Source organism: Callorhinus ursinus, unplaced genomic scaffold, assembly GCF_003265705.2.
Source record: "Callorhinus ursinus isolate GAN/ISIS: 27379988/994484 unplaced genomic scaffold, GSC_fseal_2.0 scaffold26, whole genome shotgun sequence".
NCBI lineage: Eukaryota > Metazoa > Chordata > Mammalia > Carnivora > Otariidae > Callorhinus > Callorhinus ursinus.
In genome coordinates, this window is record NW_027397088.1 from 23835558 (window position 1) to 23848836 (window position 13279).

Below are 13279 nucleotides of genomic sequence, written 5' to 3' on the forward strand. Positions count from 1 at the left end.
CCCCCCCCCCCCCCCCCCCCCCCCCCGTGATATATGTGACATTCCTCAGGCACTCCGGGCTGCCCTAAAGGAAAAACAAATGGTTCACTGATAAGATCACAGTCCTGCAGGACTGGAGTCTCCCTCAGTTTGCAAATGTCGGAGTGATTTACAAGGAAGAAGCTTTCTCATCAATAGCCTAACTTCCAGAGACCCATACCTCGGTTCCTGAAGCCCTAACATCACCCTCCCCTCCATAAAATTAAGGGAGGCTGAGGCGGAAGGAAATGTAAATAAAACTGAATTTCTTCTAAACCCGAAGCCCACTGACAAGGACGTGTGATAGGAGGAACGTAACATTCCTCCAGGAAACCCCCAACCGTCTTCATGCTGGTGCCTCATTAGAGGGGAACCAGCCTTGGCTGGACGATGACCAGGCCTCCAGGAGCCGCAGGGTCTTTGGCGTATGACAGTCCTTCCGGGCTCTCCCCTCCCCAGCTCCCAAGTGTAAAGTCAACCACACGGCACAAACCAGAGCAGCTCTGCCTGCCCCTGGGCCCTGTCCCTGAGCTTTAATAAAACCACCTTTTTGCCCCAGAGACGTCTCAGGAACTCTTTCTTGGTCGTCAGTTCCGGACCTCACACAGCCGAACCTCATTTATATTCTAAAACTTCATCAACTCCATCTGGGGCCTGTGGGTTTTCTTTGGAAAAGTGTGCTGTGCCTCTGGGCCTGCTCCCTGGACGTCCGGAGATCCTGGGAGAGGCATCCCGAGGGAGAAGTGCTAAGTACTGGCCCCTGAAGGCACAGCAGAGGTACAGGATGTTCCCTTCCCTGGAAGGCTCTGAGAGCTCTCTTCCCCGGGGTCCAGCCTCCAGCCCACACAGCCCCTCCCAGCCACCTCCCAGCCCCCAGCAGCCAGGCCCACCTCTCTTCCAGAGCTGGTGCTGGGTTGCTCCTGGCGCTGAAAAGCCTCCTTTCCCGACGCCTCTCCCCATGGTGGAACTGTCACGGAGGGAGGCAGTGAGGCACTCTCGGGAGACTGCTGGGGGGCCGCGGTCCATGAGAACGCATTCAGGGGATGCAGCGCAGGGTGGTCCTGCTTCTCGGCAGCCCCTGGAAGGCCGCCTCCGGCAGAGGGGCTGCCGCCCACCACGCGCGGGCCCCAGGCCGTGTGCTCGGTGCTCCCTCTGGGCCCCGGCTTGCCGAGGGGCCAGACAGGGGCTTGCTCGGGTTCCCTGTAGTCGTCCGAGTACTCCGGCATCTCCTCTGGGCCCCACTCTTGGCCTAGGAAGGGCAAGTCCTTCCTGATATCTTCTGGCGGGTCGCCCCAGAGTCCCGAGGGGGCCCCCCTGTTGAGCATCATCGCCCCGTGGTCCAGCAGCCGGGCCGGCCTCCGCACAAAGGTGAGGTAGGACCCGATGGAGCCCATCGTCTTGGGCTCACAGCTCTCCAAGCGTGGGCAGCTCACCAGGTAGCAGCGGCCCTCGAACCACCAGGCCAGGTCACAGCCGGCCAGCTCACAGCATGCGGCCGTGCAGTCCACCACGGGGGTGCCCGGAGGCCCCCGCGTGATCCTGGTAGTTTCCAGGTCCGGCGAAATGATGGCATTGGCGAACGTCCTCCCCTCGCGGCACGGGCCACAGGCGCAACCTGCGAACAACGTGGTCTCCGATGAGGAAAGGAGGCAAGTCGTGTTGGGCGAGCACAGGAACAATCAGCACTCCCAACAGGAGGTCCCTGTGTCAGCGCGCAGGCCTCCGTCCCACACCCCTCGCAGGTTCATCCCCCACCCCTCAGCCCCACCCTTCTATCCTGACCCTCGCCCACCTGCCCACCGACCCTCCATCCTCTCTCTGTGTTCTTTCATGGACTGAACAGAAGCATTCTTTTCCAACCGTGTCCTGCTTTTATATTACTTATAATATTTTGCTCCTCACCCAAAAGTCAGTTATAAAGGTTTACTTTGGGGACAACATCATATTATTGCTGTTGTTAAACTGATTTTTTTTTTTTAATCTCACAAGTTATTCTGATGATAGGTCAGTTGACAGGGACATATCAAAGGAGAGAAAAACTTGTCCTCAATACAGATCTGTAACAACTAGTCTTTTGGTTTTCTTTTAAAGATTTTTATTTGACAGAGAGAGAGAGAGAGAGAGAGAGCACAAGCAGGGGGAGAGGCAGAGGGAGAAGCAGGCTCCCCGCTGAGAAGGGAGCCCGATGTGGGGCTCGATCCCAGGCCTTTGGGATCATGACCTGAGCTGAAGACAGACTTAACCGACTGAGCCCCGCCCGGCACCCCTGTAACAACTAGCTTTAATCAGATTCTAAATAGCTACAAATATTCCCAGTCGGCAAACAGAGCCGGTCTGAGGGTGGCGCTACCCAGTGTTCTGCAGACACAGGGTGCAGGCCCACAAAACAAAATGACAGCAACTGAGACTTTCAGAATCTTCGGGAGCAGTCTGTCATTCCCTGAAATCCAGAGGCAAAGTCACTTTTATTCTTTATTTGTTGGTAGAGAGCTCTTTCCTAGTGAGGGCTCATCACTGATCATTTTTTTAAATTACTGTTGTTTTCCTCATAGTGACAATCAGAGAGCACTTCTGGACTGGAGGGAAGAGAAATGGAGTCATTTTTATTTTTACCTGTATACACGTGATCATCATTATACAATTTTAATAATTGTTCAGTGCCAAACACTGACTCTATGGGAAAGTCTAATTGGTCCAATTTAATAGGAATTAGATGTAACAGATATGCATCTTTCCAAATGAATAATCTAGCAGCAAACTAATTCAACTGGAAGGATGTTTTCTCAAATGCAAATCTACTTAATAGTTTTGGCCTTTTCGTTTTTTAAAGGCAAAGATAGTCTTTTATTTTTTTTAAGATTATTTATTTATTTATTTATTTGAGAGAGAGCACATGAGATGGGGGAGGGTCAGAGGGAGAAGCAGACTCCCTGTAGAGCAGGGAGCCCGATGCAGGACTCGATCCTGGAACTCCAGGATCATGACCTAAACCGAAGGCAGTTGCTTAACCAACTGAGCCAACAGGCACCCCTACCTTTTATTTTCTAACAAAAAGCTTAATATCAGATATAGAGGGGGGGGAACCCTCCAGCTGAACATAAAAATTAGCATCTCTAATTAAAACCAAGTGATGAGGGTGTACAATAGACAGGTAATCTCGGATTCCCACCTCTACTCTCAAAAATATTGCCTTTATTTGTAAAGATACCACTACAGCCCTGAGTGGCCTTTAAATGAAGACCCAAGCTAGAAACTTCTTTCAAACACACATGGTAGGATACGCTTTATTTCCCTGGAAAAACTGTTAGGTCATCTTCTTTTGGACAGTGTGATCCACAGAAAACTACCATGTCTCATTTCTGGCATTGGCCACCAGGCAGCTCAAAAGCCAACTTGTAAAACTGTGTCAGAAACCACTGTACAGAAGGCAGGCTGTGATCCTAAAGCAAGCAAACTGTTTCAGTGGCTAAGGAGAACCTTCCATGGCAGAAGCCTTGGAAAAGCTTAGTTTTCAATCAGGTGGAGACTGCCATACACTTCTGGGGGTATATAATCCCTTTGTTCTGCAAAAAAAAATCACCTGAATGATCTGTATGGACAGACATATCTTACACAGAAGTCCTAGTGCTCAATAAAGAAGTCTGAGAGGGTTTCCAACAACTAAACCATGCTTCTGTTGGGCCAAGTGGCCATAATTACTTCAGACTCTATCAGACTCACTCAACAAAAGCTCTTGAAGAGACCAGAGAAGACTCACTCATGTTCGTACCCTCTACATTGTCCCAGCCCAATCTAGGAACGTAGTCACTCCATGATTGTTGACAAATCAATGAAATCATTGGCTAGCATTTTGTCAAAGGTAGAGAGGATAGAGAGGGAAGACAGAGAAATTGCAAATAATGTTCCTAATAAAGTAATTAAGGAATTTTAAATTAATGGAAAAATCACAAGAGAAAGACAAAAAGGAATGAAAAAGTGGGGGTTTGAGAGAGGGAAAAAAAAAAAGAGTACTCAAACATTAGTAATCTATGGGGGAAGGACCGGACTTTTCCAGTGGGAGCGTTTTCTGAAGGGGCCCCTATATACACCAACAGTGCTTATAATAATTTAGCTGCTTCAGACCCCTGAGCCACACCTGCTCTGGTTCAGTAGGTCTGAATGCAGATAAAACTGCATTTTAACAAGGGTCACTCTCAGTGTCAAAAAGAAACAGGCCCAAAATGGAATCACTTATGTTAAGCTCCACAGAGATGACCTAATTGTAACTGCAGAGTCAGTCTCTCCCAGGAATGCAACTGAGACTCCTCAGGCTGGAATGTCCTGACCCTACTCCTGAGGTCTTCTGCCTGCCTTGCCCTAAGGGAAGGTGACCTTGCCTCCTCCTGCCTATAAAATCCTTCCATTTTGTACAGCTCCTTAGAACTCCCTTCTGCCTTCTAGATGGAAGGCTGCCCAATTCACGAATGAATAAAGCTAATTAGATCTTTAAATTTACTCAGTTCAATTTCTGTTTTGTTTTGTTTTAACACAGGTAAGCCTCATGATGGCTTCACCACACTTTGATAACCATGCACATAAAATCAGTTTCCCTGGCCATATCTCCACCCTCAGTCGTCGGTAAATTCCAAGGGGCTCTAGCTGACCTAGCCAGGACACGGATCACCAGAGCTGCTGCTCACCAGTGATTTCGTATCATGGGTATGTCCACAGTAAGCAAGCAGAGCAGAATATATGAAAACAAAGATTAATGATAAAAGAGAGTGTGGGCATTTGCTTTCCAAAAAGATCTATTATGCAATTACTTTTTGAAAATATATAAAGTTTTCCTAGTAAATATAAAACGTGACTCTATCTTTTCAAAAATCGTCATGACAATAAAAGACTATTTAAATTCCTGTTTCTAGAAAACCACTTGTGCATGAGGTCTGCCTTCGTGCCTTTTATATGTAAAATAATTCTGTTGGAGAGCAAACACACAGCACCTTCATTTCAGGTTATCTGAGTTGTTTTGTTCTTGTTTGTTTGTTTATTAGTTTCAGAGGTAGAGGTCAGTGATTCATTGGGTGCATATTACACCCAGTGCTCATTACATCACATGCCCTCCTTAATGGCCGCCACCCAGTTACCCCATCTTCCCCTACTCCCCCTCCAGCAACCCTCAGTTTGTTTCCTGCAATTAAGAGTCTCTTATGGTTTGTCTCCCTCTCTGGTTTCGTCTTGTTTCATTTTTCCCTCCCTTCCCCTATGATCCTCTGCCTTGTTTCTGATCTGAGTCGTTTAAGCCAAAGACAGGAGGCTCGTGTGCGATGCTAGGGTCTCCAGGGTGATGGTTTCCTACCTGCAACAGCCGTCAGCAGCAGCAATGAGGAGGGCACACTGGTGGGGGGCGCCATCCCGTCTCACACAGTAGATGCCGTCCAGCTTCCGGGGAGACCTGGGGGCCTCCAGTGCAGCCTTCCTTTGATGCTTCTTAGATCCAGATTTGGACTTGGGAACTTCAAAGGAAAACCAGAAAGCAGACAGGAAGGAAGAAAAAGAGTAGGTAAATGAGGAAACACACAAAATTATTTGTAAGATTTATTCATGTCACTGGGAAGCCTGTCCCATTAACACCACAGGGCCCTATTCCAGGCAAGCCACCCACCCCAAGTTTGTGCAAACAGAAAGTACAGTTCCTGAGATGAGACAGAGGCTTTCATGTTTCTGTAGGGCCAAGGGCAGGCAGACCCAAAACAGGCTACTTTGGCATGAACACTATTTTGAGTTAAAAGCAATCCAAACTCAGCAGATTCAGGAAAAGCTCTTTATTGCCTCTCAATTGCCTACTTGTACCAGGAAGAAAGCTATTTTTTAAAAAGATTTATTGGTTTATTTATTTGAGAGAGAAAGACAGCACACACACATACACAAACACACTTGTGTGTGAGCAGGGAAAGGGCCAGAGGTATAGGGAGAGAACCTCAAGCAGACTCCCCGCTGAGCACAGAGCCTGATAGGCTTAATCCCACAACCCTAAGATCATGACTGACCTGAGACGAAATCAAGAGTCTGAGGCTCAACCAACTGAGCCACCCAGGCACCCCAGGAAGAGAAATATTAACAAAGATTCCTCTCTATCTAAGAAACTTCTCTATATAATAGAGCACCCGTGGTTTCCAAACACCTCCTTTCACCTTCCTGCTAGTGGTCTTTCTCCCCTCAGTATTCTCAGATCCCTACCCCTCTCTTTAGCTCATCATATAAGCCTCATTGTGCCTGACTGTCTTGGCAATTGCCATGCCTGTGTGGATTCCCCATACGTACACTATTAAATTTGATTTCCTCCTGTTAATCTGTTTCCTGTCAATTTGACTCTTAGTCCAGCTAGAAGGACCTTAAAGGGCAGAGGAAATTCTTCATCCCCAACACTTGCTCCCCTTCCAAACCCAAACCTATGAAATAAGATGAAATAATTATACTACTATATTTTGTCAATTCTATAAGTTACATATTTTCATACTTGACCCCTGGAATCAGGATGTCTTAAGTTGGTCAAGCACTGGGCAGGAAATACATACCATTGCTTGTATGTACATATTGATTATGCAGAACTGGTAATCTTGGCTTGGAAGAAAGACAGTATGAAGCACTCTTTTAAGAAATATTGCATCCCTAATGCTCATGATGATACACAGGCAATGCTATGTGGGAAAAACTCAGATAGCACTAACCACCTTGACAAATGATTCAGCAGAAGTAGATCAAGATTGTAGGGAAATTTAAGAGCACCTTAATTTATATTCACTTATAGTTCCTTTTCACCAATGCACAAGGATGATTTATGATAGAAATCTGTCCAAATAAATCTATCTAAATATGCAGAAATTTTCTGACAAGAAAATGATGTGCTACAGATAACTGACAGGATTTTTTTCTTCCTTAGTGGTATCTAAAATAATGATGCCTCTTATAATCACTACCATTGTAGAGTAGACAAAATGTAGTAACACTGGCCCTTTATTTTTGTCCGGTAATTTCTTCAATGTGATCTTCATAACAACCCAGGCAATATTATTATCTCTGTTTTAAAAATGATGAGGGGCACCTGGGTAGCTCAGTCGGTTGAGCATCCAACTCTTGATTTTGGCTCAGGTCATGATCTCAGGTTGAGATAGAGCGCCACAACAGGCTTCACACTGGGCATGGAGTCTGCTTGAGATTTTCTCTCTCCCTCTCTTAAAAAAAAAAAAAAGGATGAAATTGAAGCACAAAAAAGTTCACTGAGGGGTGCGTGGGTGGCTCAGTTGGTTAAGCGTCTGCCTTCAGCTCAGGTTATGATCCCAGGGTCCTGGGATGGAGTCCCCTGTCAGGCTCCCTGCTTTGCCCCTCCCCCTGCTTGCATTCTGTCAAATAAATAAGTAAAATCTCAAAAAAAAAAAAATGTTCACTGATTTGCCCAAGGCTGAAAAACCAGTACTAGTGTTACTGGTCATCACTAACTCAGGAAACAAATGGGAGAGCTCTGGTGCACTGCCTCAACTGTTCCCTCCCAAGGAATCTCAAGGATGCTAGACAAAGAGAAAGCAAAGTTCCTGGCTGGGTTTTCCACCACTGCTGCTGAGCAAACTCAGGTAAACTTATTGTAAGAGAAGCCAGTAACTCCAGAGAGAAGGGTTTAGAAAAGAGAATGGAAGAGATTTATTTTGGGAGACTGCAGCAGGTGCAGGTGGTAGGCTCAAGCCCTAACACCTGACCCCTCTGCCGGCAAGACAGACGCCTTCTCATAGGGAGAGAGCTTCAGGGGGTATGTGCAAGAGAGCAGGCAGACAGCATGTGATCATAGACGGGGGTCGGCAGATGTTCAGCACACGATCATGGGTGGGGAAGGGGACAGGTGGGGTACGGACTTCTAGGCATTCCATCACTCTTAGGGCTTTTCTGGCCTGGTGGTTGGAATGTTCCAGTCACTGCAAAATATCTTCGCCAATGCCTCAGAAATAAGAACAATGGGTTTCAGGTAGAGCATCAGTTAAGGGGTCTTGTCTATTTCTGGTTTTAACTGTTCTAGGGTTGAGCAAGAGGACTAGCTGACACTAGGAGGTCTGGACTCCAAGAACTTGCTATTTCAAGTGTGTCACAAAGGCTTCCAGGAGGAAGCACACCGGGATAAGGGCTTCCTAATGAGTGTGTCAGAACCTTGCTGTGGGGTGGCAGGTTGCTGTGTTCTTGTGAAAGAGATTGTGGTTCCAGTTCAAACCATTCTCTCCCCACCCACACCTTTGTTCCCTCCCCTTTCACACATACACTCAGCCTTTTAGGAGAATACAAGACTCCTTGCCTTCCCTCTTCCCACTGCCCTTTCTAGAAGCAACACGGGACATTTAGAATTTCGGAAGGTGGAGGGAGGGATAACAAAGAATGGGGCGTGGCCCGACACAGGGCTCCGGCTCTCATTCAGGAATGATGTGCTGGTCTGGGGACAGGGGAGGTTCAAAGGACAAAACGAGTCTGACGTCCTTTAGTCAAGGGAAAGCAATCCGCGGACTGGGGCCATACAGTGCCTCACAATCACTGCAGCAGTCTTCCCAAGGGATGTGGGCAAGAGCAAGTTCTACAGAGCATGAAGGGGAGCAGAATTTGTCACCCCAAAGCATGCCACTTTGGTGTGAAGATTACTTTGAGCTAAAGGTAATCAATACCCAGCAGATTCAGGAAAAATTCTATACCTCCCCCTCAACTGCCTACATTTACTTTGGAAAGGCAGCCACTTCCAGGAAGAGAGTTATTACTAGAGATAGTTTTTTACCTAAGAAACTTATCTGTATAACAGGGCAACCTTTGATTTTCAAACATCCCCTTCTTTCCTATAAATGGCCTTTCTCCCCTTTGTATCCCCAAACCGCTACTCTTTTCCTTAGCTCAGGATATTATATAAGCCTTAACTACCTGGCTTGCTTTTGGGGTTCCATATTCTCATATTTTTATGGGGCTCCCACACATATGAAATTAATTTTTCTCCTGTTGATCTGCCTTATGTCAATTTCATTATTAGACCAGCCAAAGAATCTAGAAGGGTAGAAGGAAAATTTTTCTATTCCTACAGGCATCAGAAGAGGCAACAAGAGAACAGGGCATGACTGGCTAGGAAACGGGGAGGGATTCCTTATAAGGCTAGCAGGAACTGAAGAGGTAAGGGAAGCTCGCTAAAGCTGTTTGAGGACTGTGATTGGTGTATGTTGGTTTCCTTGACAGATGTTTCCACAAGTGCAGGCTGACTTAGGTTTAGATTTGTGATGGCCTGGGCCACTGGGGCAGCCTCCATTTGTGGGTCCTCATAACAGATTTACTTTATCAGAGGCACCTGGAAAGGATGAGGAGTCTACAGACAAAACACAGCATTCTATGAAAGGAGGGTTTTCGAACTGCTAGACCTTGCTTTTGAGTCTTCATCAGGAAACGACTCAAATCACGAGGATGCCTCCTGTTCAGCTTCGCTGACAGCTCTGCCATCAACCCCTGGAATAAGGCTGCTGCCCACCTTGCAACTATCACTGGTCCAGGCCCAGGGGAGGCCGAAGGGGGCCTCCAAAAGGCCTGGTGTTACTGAGTTGACCATAGACTATGAGACCAGAAAGGAGTGCAGATGACCTAAGGAAAAGTCAGGAGATGGCTATAACCCTTCTCCGTGTCACAATAACAGAGGCCATCAGAACACTAACCTCCATAACGTAAAGTAGGGAATGTCAGCATTCAGTAAGAGTCCTGCAAGCTTCCTATCTAAGACCCCAGAAGAAGAAAACCTGGGAGTGCAAACAATTTGCCATCAATAACTTCCTTTGTCTCCAGCAAGGAAAGTGTGGTTTCAGAGGCAAGTGGATAGAAGGGAAGACCAGCCATCTCCCATCTGCAGTAACTAACCAGTCTCTACCAGAAAGGCAAGAGAAGAGCAGCTGGGGCTCCAGTAACAGCATTCAGTCAGCTGCCCAGGATGCTGCCCCAGAACAGCAATGCTGCTGTCAGCCAGGGAGAGTTGGTCAAGAATCCCATGGGTAAGGACCAGTCCTCTACCATACCATTGGGTACCTTCGGCCAAATTAAGAAAAGGCACTGCTCTGGGCAGAGACCACTCCAAAGGTTCACAGTTTGGCAAACAGACGGTGTGCCAAATTTCCAACCCCTCAGTGCTTTGGCAGATACCCTTGTGCAATGCACTTTCACAATGACATTGTGCCTGGACAGGAATTCATTGTCATTTGCTCAGTGGAAACAGTTCTCAGTAACAAGGGCATTTCTTAGTCTCAATATCATAGTTAAGGTTCTCTTTATTTAGTACATTAATACGAGCAAACAATGGACCTCCATTTCCTCAGCATTAACTGGCATACGGACCAGATGTTACCAAAAGTCTTTTCATCTAAAGGAAAAAAAAAAAGTCTTTTCAGCTCTAACACTTTACATAAGTTTTACGTTTTTAAATACATAGGTAGTACTTTGTGGGTTAAATTATGTTTTGGCATATCTTCCTATTTGATCCCCATAACAACTCTCTCTGAAATAGTTCTTATTATTCCCATTTTACATGAAAGGAAACCGAGTTTCAGAATCAGATCTCAAGCCTTCCCTGCAGCAGCCCTCGTCTGCCTCTAAGGGTCTGGAAAGTAAGCACATTCTGCTCTGAGTTCCTTAACAAGACCTTCCTGACTTGTTCAGTCTCTGAATTGCCAATTCTCTTAAAAAGGGTCATGGTCTCTCCTGCTGCTTGCCTTTTGCCCACCTTCCCGTTGTTTTACGTCTTCAGTAAAGGGAAAGAAAAATATTAAAGAATTCACATAGAAAACCTGTCTACCTTCCAAAAAAAAATTCCATCAAAGGTAAGGTTGCATCTGAGTGATAAAATAGGACTTTTCAAATAAGGCTTTACAAGTTCAAAACATTATAAATAGTACAAACCCATATATCCTTACATAAACTCTGCATGGATCAACTTTATACACATAAAGATCTGAAAGAAATGCCCCTCCCAAGTTGAAAGTTGGTGAGAATAATTTTCCTCTTCCTTTTCATGATTTTTTTCCTCTTCCTTTTTTACCTGTATTTTCTTTCTTTTTCCTAAACTGGAACACATCTTACCTTTGCATTCATAAGATACAATTATAATTTTCATTTTTAAAGAAGGCTTAGGTATTTCGACATGGTCATTCTAACATGGCAACTATTTAAAAAGTTACCAAGTGTTGTATGGAATGGATATTTCTTTCTTCTTCTTTTTTTTCTTTTAAGATTTTATTTTTATGTAATGTCTACCCCAACATGGAGCTTGAACTTACAACCCCAAGACCAAGAATCACGTGCTCTACTGACTGAGACAGCCAGGCGCTCCTAGAATGGATATTTCTGACCCTTGATACTTCTGGCCTGTACTTAAACCTCCCTCCTTCTCTGAGTGTCTTGTTGTCCATGACCACTAGAACATGCTGGAAGCCTTGATCCAAATGCATTCTTTCTCTTTGGATGACAGTGATGATTCAGATGAAGTAAGTAAGGCTCAGGAATAGGATCAGAGAATGAATGAGTAGGAATGGGGTGAGCCCAGGTGCGAGCAAAGTACAAAAGTATTTCATCAAGCAATAATGGAGCACTTCTTGTGCCAGGACCGCAACAAGAAAGGGATGATGAGCATCAAGGATGCAGAAAGAGAGAGACTCAAGGATAAGGTGGGGAAGACCATGGCCAAGACTGCTCCTTGTCTATGCAGTGAACACTCTTCCCTTACTCCTTAGGAACAAGACTCAGATTGTTATTTGGAGCACCAGGGCACCCAGCTAGAGGACTACATTTCCAACCCCGCCCCCTCTGCCTGCCACTGAGTGAGGCCATGTCATTCCGTTCTGTTGGCTCAGATAAAAAAGGAACTGTCAGACAGGGCTTCTAGGGAAACCTCTTTTTGCCTTCCTCCTGCCTCGAGAGGGCATGAGGGCCAGCACTCCAGCGGACGGCCCTCTGCAACCATGGAGAAACCTCGAGAATGTAAGCCGGTTCTAGAAAGCAGGGACATGGAGCTGCCGGAGCAGCCCTGGGCCACCAACCTTTGAGTTTTCTGAGGAGGAAATAAACTTTTATCTCCTGTAAGCCACTGCCTATCTTGAACTATAAGGACCTAGATAACATTTCAGTTAATAAGTAACATTACTCAGGCTTTTTTGTTGTTGTTCCGTTTATGGGCTATAAAATGCTTAGGTTCAGGTAAGCTCACAGCAGAGACACAGTAACAGCTGCTTTATGGAATGTCAAATGACAAAAATAACACAATTTAGCAACAAGTTTGAGGTCCTTTATTCAAGAAAAAAAACAGTCCATGGATTGGAGGACTACAGTTCCTCACAAGCAACAGAGCATTCTTCCTGAGAGGTTCTGGGCAAGAGCCAGTCTTACTGAGCATTAGAAGCAGCAATGCATAAAAGGGCATGAGAGGCTGGGAGGTTGGCTGGGAACTCCGGCATCTCCTTCTATGGCTAGCAGGTCCTATTTTCTAGGTAAGGTAAGTTAGCCAAAGTGGAGTTGGAGGACTGCCATTGTATGTGTTAGGATTCTCTGACAGGTGTTTCCTGTAACTTAGGTTTAGCTTTGTAATGTGGGCTGGTCCAGGGGGCAGCCTCCATTTTCTGGGTCCCAATATATGAATTAACTTTAACAGAAGATTTCAAATATGGACACCTCAGTGGCTCAGTCCGTGAAGCATCTGCCTTCAGCTCAGGTCATGATCCCAGAGTCCTGGGATCGAGCCCCGCATCGGACTCCCTGCTCAGTGGGGAGTCTGCTTCTCCCTCTCCCTCTGCTCCTCACCCCTGCTTGTGTTCTCTCTGTCTCTCTCAAATAAATAAATAAAATCTTTAAAAAAGAAAAGAACATAAATGATATAAAGAAAAGTGTAGCAACAACAGCAAACAAAAATAAAAAAACCAGAAGGCCTAGGAATGAATTCACCAAGATATTTGCCTATTTTAAGACTTAAAAATGGGAAGTTGTGGGAAACACAAGAAATAAATGGAGAAAAACATGAATCGATGTTCTTGGATAGATAGGCTCATCAGAAATGTCAATTTTTCCTCAATTAACCTATACATTTCTATGTTTCCAATAAGAATGATGCTGGCAGAAATTTTAAGTGGGGGAATGGGAAACTAGACAAAACTGATTACAAAGTTCACATGGGAGAATAAACAAGAAGGAGAGGCAAGAATTTTTTGAAACAGAAGAGAAATAAGGGGAAACTAGTCCTACC

At 45.6% G+C, this 13279-nt stretch overlaps 1 protein-coding gene across 1 annotated transcript in view; it reads right to left on the reverse strand.

The window, feature by feature from the left end:
* Positions 1–13279, reverse strand: part of KIAA0319 (KIAA0319 ortholog) — a 96426-nt gene that overhangs the window by 56737 nt on the left and 26410 nt on the right. Inside the window, exons 2-3 of the mRNA XM_073877636.1 lie at positions 5357–5513; positions 909–1633 (exon numbers count right to left, since the gene is read on the reverse strand). Coding sequence (XP_073733737.1) covers positions 909–1633; positions 5357–5411 — 780 coding nt within the window. The 5' untranslated portion in view covers positions 5412–5513. The remainder of the gene's footprint in view (positions 1–908; positions 1634–5356; positions 5514–13279) is intronic.